General features: G+C 50.5%; 1 protein-coding gene across 1 annotated transcript in view; it reads left to right on the top strand.

The window, feature by feature from the left end:
- Positions 1-396: 396 nt before the first annotated feature.
- Positions 397-15124, top strand: part of HSD11B1L (hydroxysteroid 11-beta dehydrogenase 1 like) — a 98930-nt gene continuing 84202 nt past the window's right edge. Inside the window, exon 1 of the mRNA XM_069217041.1 lies at positions 397-1164. Coding sequence (XP_069073142.1) covers positions 1083-1164 — 82 coding nt within the window. The 5' untranslated portion in view covers positions 397-1082. The remainder of the gene's footprint in view (positions 1165-15124) is intronic.

Genomic DNA, 15124 nt, shown 5'->3' with positions numbered 1-15124 from the left:
GACAAACCGCTCTGCAGCTGTGGCCTAAGGCTCATACTTTACCACCCACGCCCCCCCCATCACGGGGAAAGAGGGGGGGGGGGGGGGGGGTGGTAAAGGATCAGAGCAGTTTGTGTTCTCAGACAGCGGGGACCGCCCAGAGATCTGGCATGACTGGTTCTGCTGGAGCAGGGCCAATAATGATTGACATACGAGTACTCCCTAAAGAGAAAGGGAACACAAAACACTGGACTGGAATGTGAGACAGCGTGACTACCAGCAGCTGAGATATGCGTGTATGTATACACATATATAACTCCAGCATTGCCACAGGAGCGAGGAGGAGCTCACAGGGTTAATCTCTCAAGTGCCCCCGGGCTCCTTCCCCCACCCTGGGCTGCCACTGAGCCTCTGCTCTGCACGCTGGATGTACCTTGACCTGTTACCACACTCCTCGGAACAGTGTGCCGCCTCCAGCTGCTGCTGGTCCTGTGGTTAGGGCCCCTGCTCCTGCTGGTCCTGTGGTGAGGGCCCCTGCTCCTCCTGTGCCTGTGAGGGGTCCTGCTGGTCCTGTGAGGGCTCCCCCTGTGCCTGTGGTGAGGGCCCCTGCTACTGCGGTGCCTGTGGTGAGGGCCCCTGCTCCTGCTGTGCCTGTTGTGAGGGCCCCTGCTCCTGCTGTGCCTGTTGTGAGGGCCCCTGCTCCTGCGGTGCCTGTGGTGAGGGCCCCTGCTGTGTCTGTGGTGAGGGCCCCTGCTTCTGCCGTGCCTGTGAGGGCTCCTGCTGGTCCTGTGGTGAGGGCCCCTGCTCCTGCTGGTCCTGTGGTGAGGGCCCCTGCTCCTGCTGTGCCTGTGAGGGCTCCTGCTGGTCCTGTGGTGAGGGCCCCTGCTCCTGCTGTGCCTGTGAGGGCTCCTGCTGGTCCTGTGGTGAGGGCCCCTGCTCCTGCTGTGCCTGTGACGGCTCCTGCAGTGCCTGTGGTGAGGGCCCCTACTCCTGCTGTGCCTGTGGTGAGGGCCCCTACTCCTGCTGTGCCTGTGGTGAGGGCCCCTACTCCGGCTGTGCCTCTGTTGAGGGCCTCTGCGTTGTCTGTGGCCCCTGGCTTGAGCATGAACCTGGCAGTAAAAGGGCTCTGCCTCGCTGCTGTGGGGGGCTTGCTTGCCTTTCTGAGCCGAGACACATTCGACCCAGGTAAGTCACGGTAAGGGGGAGGAGGGGGGTCTCAACAGTGTTATCATGTGCAGCACCAGATGTGCAGATGAGAATCACCAACATTGTTATAGTATGTGAAGATGAGAATCACCAACATTGTTATAGCATGTGCAGATGTGCAGCACTAACACGTTTAAAACGTGCAGATGAGCAGCACCAACATGCTTAGAAGATGCACAGCACCAATATGTTTAGATGTGTAGCACAAACACGTTTAGAAGATGGACAGTACCAACGTCTTTAAAAGATGGAGTTGGCTGCACACAGGTCTTGTGGACAGACTCCAGTTGTGCACCAGGCTGAGCCTGCACCCTGGAGGTGGCTGCACACAGGTCTTGTGGACAGACTCCAGCTGTGCACCAGGCTGAGCCTGCACCCTGGAGGTGGCTGCACATAGAGTCTTGTGCACAGACTCCACCTGTGCACCAGGCTGAGCCTGCACCCTGGAGGTGGCTGCACACGGGTCTTGTGGATAGACTCCAGCTGTGCACCAGGCTGAGCCTGCACCCTGGAGGTGGCTGCACACGGGTCTTGTGGACAGACTCCAGTTGTGCACCAGGCTGAGCCTGCACCCTGGAGGTGGCTGCACACGGGTCTTGTGGACAGACTCCAGTTGTGCACCAGGCTGAGCCTGCACCCTGGAGGTGGCTGCACAAAGGTCTTGTGAGCAGACTCCACCTGTGCACCAGGCTGAGCCTGCACCCTGGAGGTGGCTGCACAAAGGTCTTGTGGACGGACTCCACCTGTGCGCCAGGCTGAGACTACACCCTGAGGTGGCTGCACACGGGTCTTGTGGGCAGACTCCAGCTGTGCACCAGGCTGAGACTACACCCTGATGTGGCTGAACATAGAGTCTTGTGGACAGACTCCACCTGTGCACCAGGCTGAGCCTGCACCCTGAGGTGGTTGCACAAAGGTCTTGTGGACAGACTCCACCTGTGCACCAGGCTTAGCCTGCACACTGAGGTGGCTGCACACGGGTCTTGTGGACGGACTCCACCTGCGCACTGAGATGAGTCAGCACCCTGGAGGTGGCTGCTGTAGGAAAGTACCATCTTGCCTGACATGTTACCCCCATTTTTCACTGTATATATGTTGTTTTAGATGTATGTGTCACTGGGACCCTGCCAGCCAGGGCCCCAGTGCTCATAAGTGTGCCTGAATGTGTTACCTGTGTTATGACTAACTGTCTCACTGAGGCTCTGCTATCCAGAACCTCAGTGGTTATGCTCTCTCATTTCTTTCAAATTGTCACTAACAGGCTAGTGACCAATTTTACCAATTTACATTGGCTTACTGGAACACCCTTATAATTCCCTAGTATATGGTACTGAGGTACCCAGGGTATTGGGGTTCCAAGAGATCCCTATGGGCTGCAGCATTTCTTTAGCCACCCATAGGGAGCTCTGACAATTCTTACACAGGCCTGCCACTGCAGCCTGAGTGAAATAACGTCCACGTTATTTCACAGCCATTTACCACTGCACTTAAGTAACTTATAAGTCACCTATATGTCTAACCTTTACCTGGTAAAGGTTAGGTGCAAAGTTACTTAGTGTGAGGGCACCCTGGCACTAGCCAAGGTGCCCCCACATTGTTCAGGGCAAATTCCCCGGACTTTGTGAGTGCGGGGACACCATTACACACGTGCACTACATATAGGTCACTACCTATATGTAGCTTCACAATGGTAACTCCGAATATGGCCATGTAACTATCCTGGCATAGTTGGCACAATCCCATGATCCCAGTGGTCTGTAGCACAGACCCTGGTACTGCCAAACTGCCTTTTCAGGGGTTTCACTGCAGCTGCTGCCAACCCCTCAGACAGGTTTCTGCCCTCCTGGGGTCCAGCCAGGCTTGTCCCAGGATGGCAGAACAACGGACTTCCTCTGAGAGAGGGTGTTACACCCTCTCCCTTTGGAAAATGGTGTGAAGGCAGGGGAGGAGTAGCCTCCCCCAGCCTCTAGACATGCTTTCATGGGCACACATGGTGCCCATTTCTGCATAAGCCAGTCTACACCGGTTCAGGGACCCCTTAGCCCTGCTCTGGCGCGAAACTGGACAAAGGAAAGGGGAGTGACCACTCCCCTGACCTGCACCTCCCCTGGGAGGTGCCCAGAGCTCCTCCAGTGTGCTCCAGACCTCTGCCATCTTGGAAACAGAGGTGCTGCTGGCACACTGGACTGCTCTGAGTGGCCAATGCCACCAGGTGACGTCAGAGACTCCTTCTGATAGGCTCCTTCAGGTGTTGCTAGCCTATCCTCTCTCCTAGGTAGCCAAACCCTCTTTTCTGGCTATTTAGGGTCTCTGTCTCTGGGGATTCCTTAGATAACGAATGCAAGAGCTCATCCGAGTTCCTCTGCATCTCGCTCTTCACCTTCTGCCAAGGAATCGACTGCTGACCGCGCTGGAAGCCTGCAAAACTGCAACAAAGTAGCAAAGACGACTACTGCAACTCTGTAACGCTGATCCTGCCGCCTTCTCGACTGTTTTCCTGGTGGTGCATGCTGTGGGGGTAGTCTGCCTCCTCTCTGCACTAGAAGCTCCGAAGAAATTTCCCGTGGGTCGACGGATTCGTCCCCCTGCAACCGCAGGCACCAAAGAACTGCATCACCGGTACCTTGGGTCTCCTCTCAGCATGACAAGCGAGGTCCCTTGAATCCAGCAACTCTGTCCAAGTGACTCCCACAGTCCAGTGACTCTTCAGTCCAAGTTTGGTGGAGGTAAGTCCTTGCCTCCCCACGCCAGACTGCATTCTGGGAACCGCGACTTTTGCAGCTACTCCGGCCTCCGTGCACTTCCGGCGGAAATCCTTTGTGCACAGTCCAGCCAGGGTCCACGGCACTCTAACCTGCATTGCACGACTTCCTAAGTTGTCCTCCGGCGACGTGGGACTCCTTTGTGCGACTTCGGGTGAGCACCGTTTCACACATCTTTGTAGTGCCTGTTCCGGCACTTCTACGGCTGCTGCCTTACTGCTGAGAGGGCTCCTTGTCTTGCTCGACGCCCCCTCTGTCCCCAGACGCAATTGGCGACATCCTGGTCCCTCCTGGGCCACAGCAGCATCCAAAAACCCTTACAGCACGATTTGCAGCTAGCAAGGCATGTTGGTGGTCTTTCGGCGGGAAAACACTTCTGCACGACTCTCCACGGCGTGGGGGATCCATCCTCCAAAGGGGAAGTTTCTAGCCCTTGTCGTTCCTGCAGAATCCTCAGCTTCTACTGTCCAGTAGCAGCTTCTTTGCACCCACAGCTGTCATTTCCTGGGCATCTGCCCATCTCCGACTTGCTTGTGACTTTTGGACTTGGTCCCCTTGTTCCACAGGTACCCTCGACTGGAAATCCATCGTTGTTGCATTGCTGGTTTGTGTCTTTCCTGCAGAATTCCCTTATCACGACTTCTATGTCCTTTGGGGAACTTTAGTGCACTTTGCACTCACTTTTCAGGGTCTTGGGGTGGGCTATTTTTCTAACCCTTACTATTTTCTAATAGTCCCAGCGACCCTCTACAAGGTCACATAGGTTTGGGGTCCATTCGTGGTTCGCATTCAACTTTTGGAGTATATGGTTTGTGTTGCCCCTATCCCTATGTGTCCCCATTGCATCCTATTGTAACTATACATTGTTTGCACTGTTTTCTAATACTATTACTGCCTATTTTGGTATTGTGTACATATATCTTGTGTATATTTGCTATCCTCATACTGAGGGTACACTCTGAGATACTTTGGCATATTGTCATAAAAATAAAGTACCTTTATTTTTAGTATATCTTTGTATTGTGTTTTCTTATGATATTGTGCATATGACACTAAGTGGTACTGTAGGAGCTTCACTCGTCTCCTAGTTCAGCCTAAGCTGCTCTGCTAAGCTACCATTATCTATCAGCCTATGCTGCTAGACACCCTATACACTAATAAGGGATAACTGGGCCTGGTGCAAGGTGCAAGTACCCCTTGGTACTCACTACAAGCCAGTCCAGCCTCCTACATTGGTTGTGCAGCGGTGGGATAAGTGCTTTGAGACTACTTACCACTTTTGTCATTGTACTTTTCATAAGAGAAAAATATACAAAACAAGTTCAGTGTATGTACACCTAACCAAAAAGTTTTGCATTTCTTTTCTCACCTCTTTTCTAAAGTGCTGAAAAGTACCTCTAAACTTTCTAAAAGTTCTTAAAAGTTTAAAAAGTTTTTTTCTGTCTTTCTAAAAGTTCTGAAAAACTTTTTCTCTTTTTCTGGCACTTAAACTCTTTCTAAAAATGTCTGGCACAGGCCAAAATGTTGATCTGTCCAAACTTGCATATGATCACCTTAGCTGGAAAGGAGCAAGGAGTCTCTGCATAGAGAGAGGTTTGAGTGTAGGGAAGAATCCTTCCTTGGAATTATTGCTTAGCATGCTTAGAGAACAAGATAAGGCCAAAAGGGCCCCATCTGTTGAAAAAGTAGCTAATGGTTCCCAATCTGATCCAGGGACCCCCCTAGGAAAAGATTCAGGAAAGAAACTTCAGAGCCTGCCCATTACTAGACAGTCTAGCATAGTTGGTACTGAGGTTGAGTCACACCATACAGATAGTGTTGTTTCACATCATAGCAAGAGCATTCATTCTCACCACAGTAGAAGTGATGTTTCTGTTAACCAAGCTGTTAGGGTGCCTTCTGTAAGGGACAGGTCTCCTTCTGTCCATTCTCACCATACTTCTGTTTCAAGGCATGTCCCTCCCACCCACCCTGACGACAGATTGTTAGAAAGGGAGCTCAATAGATTGAGAGTGGAACAAACCAGACTGAAGCTCAAGAAGCAACAGCTGGATTTGGATAGACAGACCTTAGAAGTAGAGAAGGAGAGACAGAAGTTGGGTTTAGAAACCCATGGTGGCAGCAGCAGTATTCCCCATAGTCATCCTGCAAAAGAGCATGATTCCAGGAATCTGCACAAGATAGTTCCCCCTTATAAGGAGGGGGATGACATTAACAAGTGGTTTGCTGCACTTGAGAGGGCCTGTGCTGTACAGGATGTCCCTCAAAGGCAGTGGGCTGCTATCCTATGGCTATCATTTAGTGGAAAAGGTAGGGATAGGCTCGTTACTGTGAAAGAAAGTGAAGCCAATGATTACAAAGTTCTTAAGAATGCACTCCTGGATGGTTATGGCTTAACCACTGAACAATACAGGATAAAGTTCAGAGAGACCAAAAAGGAGTCTTCACAAGAATGGGTTGATTTCATTGACCATTCAGTGAAGGCCTTGGAGGGGTGGTTACATTGCAGTAAAGTTACTGATTATGACAGCCTGTATAACTTGATCCTGAGAGAGCATATTCTTAATAATTGTGTGTCTGATTTGTTGCACCAGTACTTGGTGGACTCTGATCTGACCTCTCCCCAAGAATTGGGAAAGAAGGCAGACAAATGGGTCAGAACAAGGGTGAACAGAAAAGTTCATACAGGGGGTGACAAAGATGGCAACAAGAAGAAGGATGGTAAGTCTTCTGACAAGGGTGGGGACAAATCTAAAAATGAGTCTTCATCAGGCCCACAAAAACACTCTGGTGGGGGTGGGGGGCCCAAATCCTCTTCTAATCAAAACAAAGGAAAAAAACCATGGTGCTATTTATGTAAAATAAAAGGCCATTGGACAACAGATCCCAGTTGTCCAAAGAAAAGCACCAAGCCTCCTACCACTACAACCCCTACTGCTACACCTAGTATCCCTACTAATAGCAGTGGTGGTGGGAGCAAACCTACTAATAGCCAATCCAAGGGAGTAGCTGGGCTCACTTTTGGTCATTTAGTTGGGGTTGGTCTTGTTAGGGAGACCACAGAGGCTGTGTTAGTCTCTGAGGGGGCTATTGATTTAGCCACCTTAGTTGCTTGTCCCCTTAACATGGATAAGTACAAGCAGCTACCCCTAATAAATGGTGTTGAGGTTCAGGCCTACAGGGACACAGGTGCCAGTGTCACAATGGTGATAGAGAAACTGGTCAACCCTGAACAACACCTACTTGGTCACCAGTACCAAGTAACCGATGCTCACAACAACACACTTAGCCACCCCATGGCTGTTGTAAATCTCAACTGGTGGGGGGTTACTGGTCCAAAGAAAGTTGTGGTAGCCTCAGATTTACCTGTAGACTGTCTACTAGGAAATGATTTGGAGACATCAGCTTGGTCAGATGTGGAGTTGGAGGCCCATGCAGCAATGCTGGGCATCCCAGGGCATATTTTTGCTTTAACAAGGGCTCAGGCCAAAAAGCAAAAAGGACAGGGAAGCTTGTATCCTGGAACAATGGACCAAGTGCTCCCTAAAGCTAGGGCTAGTAGAAGTAAAGCACTTCCTACTATCCCTCCCTCTACAGTGGATTCTAATTCTGAGGAAGAAGAATTTCCACCCTGTGCAGAACCTACACCAGAGGAGCTGGAAGCAGACACTGCTGAGCTTTTGGGTGAAGGGGGGCATGCCAGGGAGGAGCTGAGTGTGGCACAGCAAACCTGTCCCACACTAGAGGGTCTAAGACAGCAAGCTGTCAAACAAGCTAATGGGGATGTCAGTGACTCGCACAGAGTTTACTGGGAGGACAACCTCTTGTACACTGAAGCAAGGGATCCTAAACCTGGAACTGCCAGGAGGTTAATGATTCCTCAGGAGTACAGAAAGTTCCTCCTAACTCTAGCCCACGACATTCCCCTGGCTGGACATCTGGGACAAATGAAAACTTGGGACAGACTTGTTCCCTTGTTTCATTGGCCTAGAATGTCTGAGGACACAAAAGAGTTTTGTAAGTCCTGTGAAACCTGTCAAGCCAGTGTCAAGACAGGTGGCACTCCAAAGGCACCCCTTATTCCACTGCCTGTAGTTGGGGTTCCCTTTGAAAGGGTAGGGGTCGACATAGTTGGCCCCCTTGACCCTCCTACTGCTTCAGGCAATAGGTTTATCTTGGTGGCAGTGGACCATGCCACCAGATATCCTGAAGCAATTCCTCTTAGGACCACTACAGCACCTGCAGTGGCAAAGGCCCTCCTGGGAATATTTTCCAGAGTGGGCTTCCCAAAAGAGGTAGTATTAGACAGGGGAAGCAATTTCATGTCTGCCTACTTAAAGGCCATGTGGAAGGAGTTTGGTGTGACTTACAAGTTCACCACACCCTATCATCCACAAACAAATGGACTGGTGGAGAGATTTAACAAAACTCTCAAAGGCATGATTATGGGTCTCCCTGAAAAACTCCGCAGGAGATGGGATATCCTGTTACCATGCCTCCTTTTTGCCTACAGGGAGGTACCCCAGAAAGGAGTGGGCTTCAGCCCCTTTGAACTCCTCTTTGGACACCCTGTTAGGGGTCCACTAACACTTGTCAAGGAGGGTTGGGAATAACCTTTAAAAGCTACAAAGCAAGATATTGTGGATTATGGGCTTGGCCTCAGATCAAGGATGGCTGAGTACATGAAAAAGGCCAGTAAAAACCTCCAGGCCAGCCAAGGGCTCCAGAAGCAATGGCATGACCAGAAGGCTGTTTTGGTTCAGTACCAACCAGGGAAGAAAGTGTGGGTCTTGGAGCCTGTGGCCCCAAGAGCACTCCAAGATAAATGGAGTGGACCCCACACAATTGTTGAGAAAAAGGGTGAAGTCACCTACTTAGTTGACTTAGGCACTGCCAGAAGTCCCCTTAGGGTGCTCCATGTCAATCGCCTGAAACCCTACTATGACAGGGCTGATCTCACCCTGCTCATGGCAACTGATGAGGGACAGGAAGAAGACAGTGATCCTCTATCTGATCTCTTCTCTTCCACAGAACAAGATGCTCTAGTGGAAGGTGTAGTTTTGGCTGATTGTCTTACTGCTGAGCAGAAAGACCATTGCATAAATCTCCTGGGTCAGTTTTCTGAACTCTTCTCTATTGTGCTAGGTACCACTTCTTGGTGTGAGCACACTATAGATACTGGAGACAGCTTGCCTGTCAAAAGTAAGATCTATAGGCAGCCTGACCATGTTAGGGACTGCATAAAGCAAGAGGTGCAGAAAATGTTAGAACTGGGAGTGGTTGAGCACTCTGAAAGTCCATGGGCTTCTCCTGTGGTACTTGTACCAAAACCTCATTCCAAAGATGGAAAGAAGGAAATGCGGTTTTGTGTAGACTACAGAGGTCTCAACCAGGTAACCAAAACGGATGCTCACCCTATACCCAGGACAGATGTGCTCATAGATACACTGGCATCTGCCAAGTATCTAAGCACTTTTGATTTGACTGCAGGGTATTGGCAGATCAATTTATCAGAAGATGCTAAACCTAAAACTGCATTTTCAACCATTGGAGGCCATTACCAATTTACAGTAATGCCTTTTGGATTGAAAAATGCACCTGCCACTTTTCAGAGGTTGGTGAACACAGTCCTGCAAGGGCTGGAAGCTTTTAGTGCAGCATATTTGGACGATATAGCTGTCTTTAGCTCCAGCTGGGATGATCACCTGGTCCACCTATGGAAAGTTTTAGAGGCCCTGCAAAAGGCAGGCCTCACTATCAAGGCTTCGAAGTGCCAGATAGGGCAGGGTAAGGTGGTTTATCTGGGACACCTTGTTGGTGGGGAACAGATTGCACCACTACAGGGGAAAATCCAAACAATTATTGATTGGGTTCCCCCTACTACTCAGACTCAGGTGAGAGCCTTCCTAGGCCTCACTGGGTATTACAGGAGGTTCATTAAGAACTATGGCTCCATTGCAGCCCCTCTTAATGACCTCCCTTCCAAGAAAATGCCTAAAAAGGTATTATGGACAGCAAACTGTCAGAAAGCTTTTGAGGAGCTGAAGCAGGCCATGTGCTCTGCACCAGTCCTGAAAAGCCCTTGTTACTCTAAAAAATTCTATGTCCAAACTGATGCATCTGAATTAGGAGTAGGGGCAGTCCTATCACAACTTAATTCTGAGGGCCAGGATCAACCTGTTGCTTTTATTAGTAGGAGGTTGACCCCTAGAGAAAAGCGTTGGTCTGCCATTGAGAGGGAGGCCTTTGCTGTGGTCTGGGCACTGAAGAAGTTGAGGCCATACCTGTTTGGCACTCACTTCATTGTTCAGACAGACCACAAACCTCTACTTTGGCTAAAACAAATGGAAGGTGAAAATCCTAAATTGTTGAGGTGGTCCATATCCCTACAGGGAATGGACTATATAGTGGAACATAGACCTGGGAGTAGCCACTCCAATGCAGATGGACTCTCCAGATATTTCCACTTAGACAATGAAGACCCATCAGGGAATGACTAGTCTTATTCTCCTTCGTTTGGGGGGGGGGTTGTGCAGGAAAGTAGCATCTTGCCTGGCATGTTACCCCCATTTTTCACTGTATATATGTTGTTTTAGTTGTATGTGTCACTGGGACCCTGCCAGCCAGGGCCCCAGTGCTCATAAGTGTGCCTGAATGTGTTACCTGTGTAGTGACTAACTGTCTCACTGAGGCTCTGCTATCCAGAACCTCAGTGGTTATGCTCTCTCATTTCTTTCAAATTGTCACTAACAGGCTAGTGACCAATTTTACCAATTTACATTGACTTACTGGAACACCCCTATAATTCCCTAGTATATGGTACTGAGGTACCCAGGGTATTGGGGTTCCAGGAGATCCCTATGGGCTACAGCATTTCTTTAGCCACCCATAGGGAGCTCTGACAATTCTTACACAGGCCTGCCACTGCAGCCTGAGTGAAATAACGTCCACGTTATTTCACAGCCATTTACCACTGCACTTAAGGAACCTATAAGTCACCTATATGTCTAACCTTTACCTGGTAAAGGTTAGGTGCAAAGTTACTTAGTGTGAGGGCACCCTGGCACTAGCCAAGGTGCCCCCACATTGTTCAGGGAAAATTCCCCGGACTTTGTGAGTGCGGGGACACCATTACACGCGTGCACTACATATAGGTCACTACCTATATGTAGCTTCACAATGGTAACTCCGAATATGGCCATGTAACATGTCTATGATCATGGAATTGCCCCCTCTATGCCATCCTGGCATAGTTGGCACAATCCCATGATCCCAGTGGTCTGTAGCACAGACCCTGGTACTGCCAAACTGCCTTTCCTGGGGTTTCACTGCAGCTGCTGCTGCTGCCAACCCCTCAGACAGGTTTCTGCCCTCCTGGGGTCCAGCCAGGCTTGGCCCAGGATGGCAGAACAAAGGACTTCCTCTGAGAGAGGGTGTTACACCCTCTCCCTTTGGAAAATGTTGTGAAGGCAGGGGAGGAGTAGCCTCCCCCAGCCTCTGGAAATGCTTTCATGAGCACACATGGTGCCCATTTCTGCATAAGCCAGTCTACACCGGTTCAGGGAGCTCTTAGCCCTGCTCTGGCGCGAAACTGAGACAAAGGAAAGGGGAGTGACCACTCCCCTGACCTGCACCTCCCCTGGGAGGTGTCCAGAGCTCCTCCAGTGTGCTCCAGACCCCTGCCATCTTGGAAACAGAGGTGCTGCTGGCACACTGGACTGCTCTGAGTGGCCAGTGCCACCAGGTGATGTCAGAGACTCCTTCTGATAGGCTCCTTCAGGTGTTGCTAGCCTATCCTCTCTCCTAGGTAGCCAAACCCTCTTTTCTGGCTATTTAGGGTCTCTGTCTCTGGGGATTCCTTAGATAACGAATGCAAGAGCTCATCCGAGTTCCTCTGCATCTCTCTCTTCACCTTCTGCCAAGGAATCGACTGCTGACCGCGCTGGAAGCCTGCAAAACTGCAACAAAGTAGCGAAGACGACTACTGCAACTCTGTAACGCTGATCCTGCCGCCTTCTCGACTGTTTTCCTGGTAGTGCATGCTGTGGGGGTAGTCTGCCTCCTCTCTGCACTAGAAGCTCCGAAGAAATCTCCTGTGGGTCGACGGAATCGTCCCCCTGCAACCGCAGGCACCAAACAACTGCATCACCGGTCCCCTGGATCTCCTCTCAGCACGACGAGCGAGGTCCCTTGAATCCAGCAACTCTGTCCAAGTGACTCCCACAGTCCAGTGACTCTTCAGTCCAAGTTTGGTGGAGGTAAGTCCTTGCCTCCCTACGCCAGACTGCATTGCTGGGAACTGCGACTTTTGCAGCTACTCCGGCCTCCGTGCACTTCCGGCGGAAATCCTTTGTGCACAGTCCAGCCTGGGTCCACGGCACTCTAACCTGCATTGCACGACTTCCTAAGTTGTCCTCCGGCGACGTGGGACTCCTTTGTGCGACTTCAGATGAGCACCGTTTCACGCATCTTCGTAGTGCCTGTTTCGGGCACTTCTGCGGGTGCTGCCTGCTGCTGAGAGGGCTCCTTGTCTTGCTCGATGCCCCCTCTGTCCCCAGACGCAATTGGCGACATCCTGGTCCCTCCTGGGCCACAGCAGCATCCAAAAACCCTAACCGCACGATTTGCAGCTAGCAAGGCTTGTTGGCGGTCTTTCTTCAGGAAAACACTTCTGCACGACTCTCCACGGCGTGGGGGATCCATCCTCCAAAGGGGAAGTCTCTAGCCCCTGTCGTTCCTGCAGAACCTTCAGCTTCTACTGTCCAGTAGCAGCTTCTTTGCACCCACAGCTGGCATTTCCTGGGCATCCGCCCATCTCCGACTTGCTTGTGACTTTTCGACTTGGTCCCCTTGTTCCACAGGTACCCTCGACTGGAAATCCATTGTTGTTGCATTGCTGGTTTGTGTCTTTCCTGCAGAATTCCCCTATCACGACTTCTATGTCCTTTGGGGAACTTTAGTGCACTTTGCACTCACTTTTCAGGGTCTTGGGGTGGGCTATTTTTCTAACCCTTACTATTTTCTAATAGTCCCAGCGACCCTCTACAAGGTCACATAGGTTTGGGGTCCATTCGTGGTTCGCATTCCACTTTTGGAGTATATGGTTTGTGTTGCCCCTATCCCTACATGTCCCCATTGCATCCTATTGTAACTACACATTGTTTGCACTGTTTTCTAATACTATTACTGCATATTTTGGTATTGTGTACATATATCTTGTGTATATTTGCTATCCTCATACTGAGGGTACACTCTGAGATACTTTGGCATATTGTCATAAAAATAAAGTACCTTTATTTTTAGTATATCTGTGTATTGTGTTTTCTTATGATAATGTGCATATGACACTAAGTGGTACTGTAGGAGCTTCACTCGTCTCCTAGTTCAGCCTAAGCTGCTCTGCTAAGCTACCATTATCTATCAGCCTAAGCTGCTAGACACCCTATACACTAATAAGGGATAACTGGGCCTGGTGCAAGGTGTAAGTACCCCTTGGTACTCACTACAAGCCAGTCCAGCCTCCTACACACGCGTCTTGTGGACGGACTCCACCTGTGCACCAGGCTGAGCCTGCACCCTGAGGTGGTTGCACATAGAGTCTTGTGGATGGACTCCACCTGTGCACCAGGCTGAGCTTGCACCCTGAGGTGGTTGCACATAGAGTCTTGTGGATGGACTCCACCTGTGCATCAGGCTGAGCTTGCACCCTGAGGTGGTTGCACATAGAGTCTTGTGGACGGACTCCACCTGTGCACCAGGCTGAGCCTGTACCCTGAGGTGGCTGCACACGGGTCTTGTGGACGGACTCCAGCTGTGCACCAGGCTGAGCCTGCACCCTGAGGTGGCTGTACATGGGTCTTGTGGACGGACTCCAGCTGTGCACCAGACTGGGTTGCACCCTGGAGGTGGCTTCACATGGGTCTTGTGGATGGACTCCACCTGTGCACCAGGATTAGCCTGCACCCTGGAGGTGGCTGCACACGGGTCTTGTGGACGGACTCCACCTGTGCACCAGGCTGAGCCTGCACCCTGAGGTGGCTGCACATAGAGTCTTGTGGACGGACTCCACCTGTGCACCAGGCTGAGCATGCACCCTGAGGTGGTTGCACATAGAGTCTTGTGGATGGAGTCCACCTGTGCACCAGGCTGAGCCTGCACCCTGAGGTGGCTGCACACGGGTCTTGTGGACAGACTCCACCTGTGCACCAGGCTGAGCCTGCACCCTGAGGTGGCTGCACACGGGTCTTGTGGATCGACTCCACCTGTGCACCGGGCTGAGACTGCACCCTGAGGTGGCTGCACACGGGCCTTTTGGATGGACTCCACCTGTGCACCAGGCTGGCCTGCACCCTGAGGTGGTTGCACATAGAGTCTTCTGGGCAGATTTTTTTCTCACATGCACAAGAGGCTGAGGCTGTACTTTGAAGCTCATTGCACTCAGAGGTCATGGGTCAATGCTGATCCACTGAGTATCCATGACTTCGAAAAGTCTTTCGCTCACATCAATAAGAGATATGGAGTAGTGATATCGCCACAGGCAAAAGCTATATATGTATATTTTATGCAATTTAGCTGGCTTGAATGCAGGTCAGTGGCAGACTTGCACCAACTGAGAAGCCTCCCCATGGACTACTTGTAGGAGGCTGGACTGGCTTGTAGTGAGTACCAAGGGGTACTTACACCTTGCACCAGGCCCAGGTATCCCTTATTAGTGTATAGGGTGTCTAGCAGCTTAGGCTGATAGAAAAGGTAGCTTAGCAGAGCAGCTTAGGCTGAACTAGGAGACGAGTGAAGCTCCTACAGTACCACTAGTGTCATATGCACAATATCATAAGAAAACACAATACACAGATATACTAAAAATAAAGGTACTTTATTTTTATGACAATATGCCAAAGTATCTGAGGATAGCAAATATACACAAGATATATGTACACAATACCAAAAATATGCAGTATAGTCTTAGAAAACAGTGCAAACAATGTATAGTTACAATAGGATGCAATGGGGACACATAGGGATAGGGGCAACACAAACCATATACTCCAAAAGTGGAATGCGAACCACGAATGGACCCCAAACCTATGTGACCTTGTAGAGGGTCGCTGGGACTGTAAGAAAACAGTGAGGGTTAGAAAAATAGCCCACCCCAAGACCCTGAAAAGTGAGTGCAAAGT

Source organism: Pleurodeles waltl, chromosome 12, assembly GCF_031143425.1.
Source record: "Pleurodeles waltl isolate 20211129_DDA chromosome 12, aPleWal1.hap1.20221129, whole genome shotgun sequence".
Taxonomy (NCBI): Eukaryota; Metazoa; Chordata; class Amphibia; order Caudata; family Salamandridae; genus Pleurodeles; species Pleurodeles waltl.
This window is presented reverse-complemented; position numbering and strand designations above follow the sequence as displayed.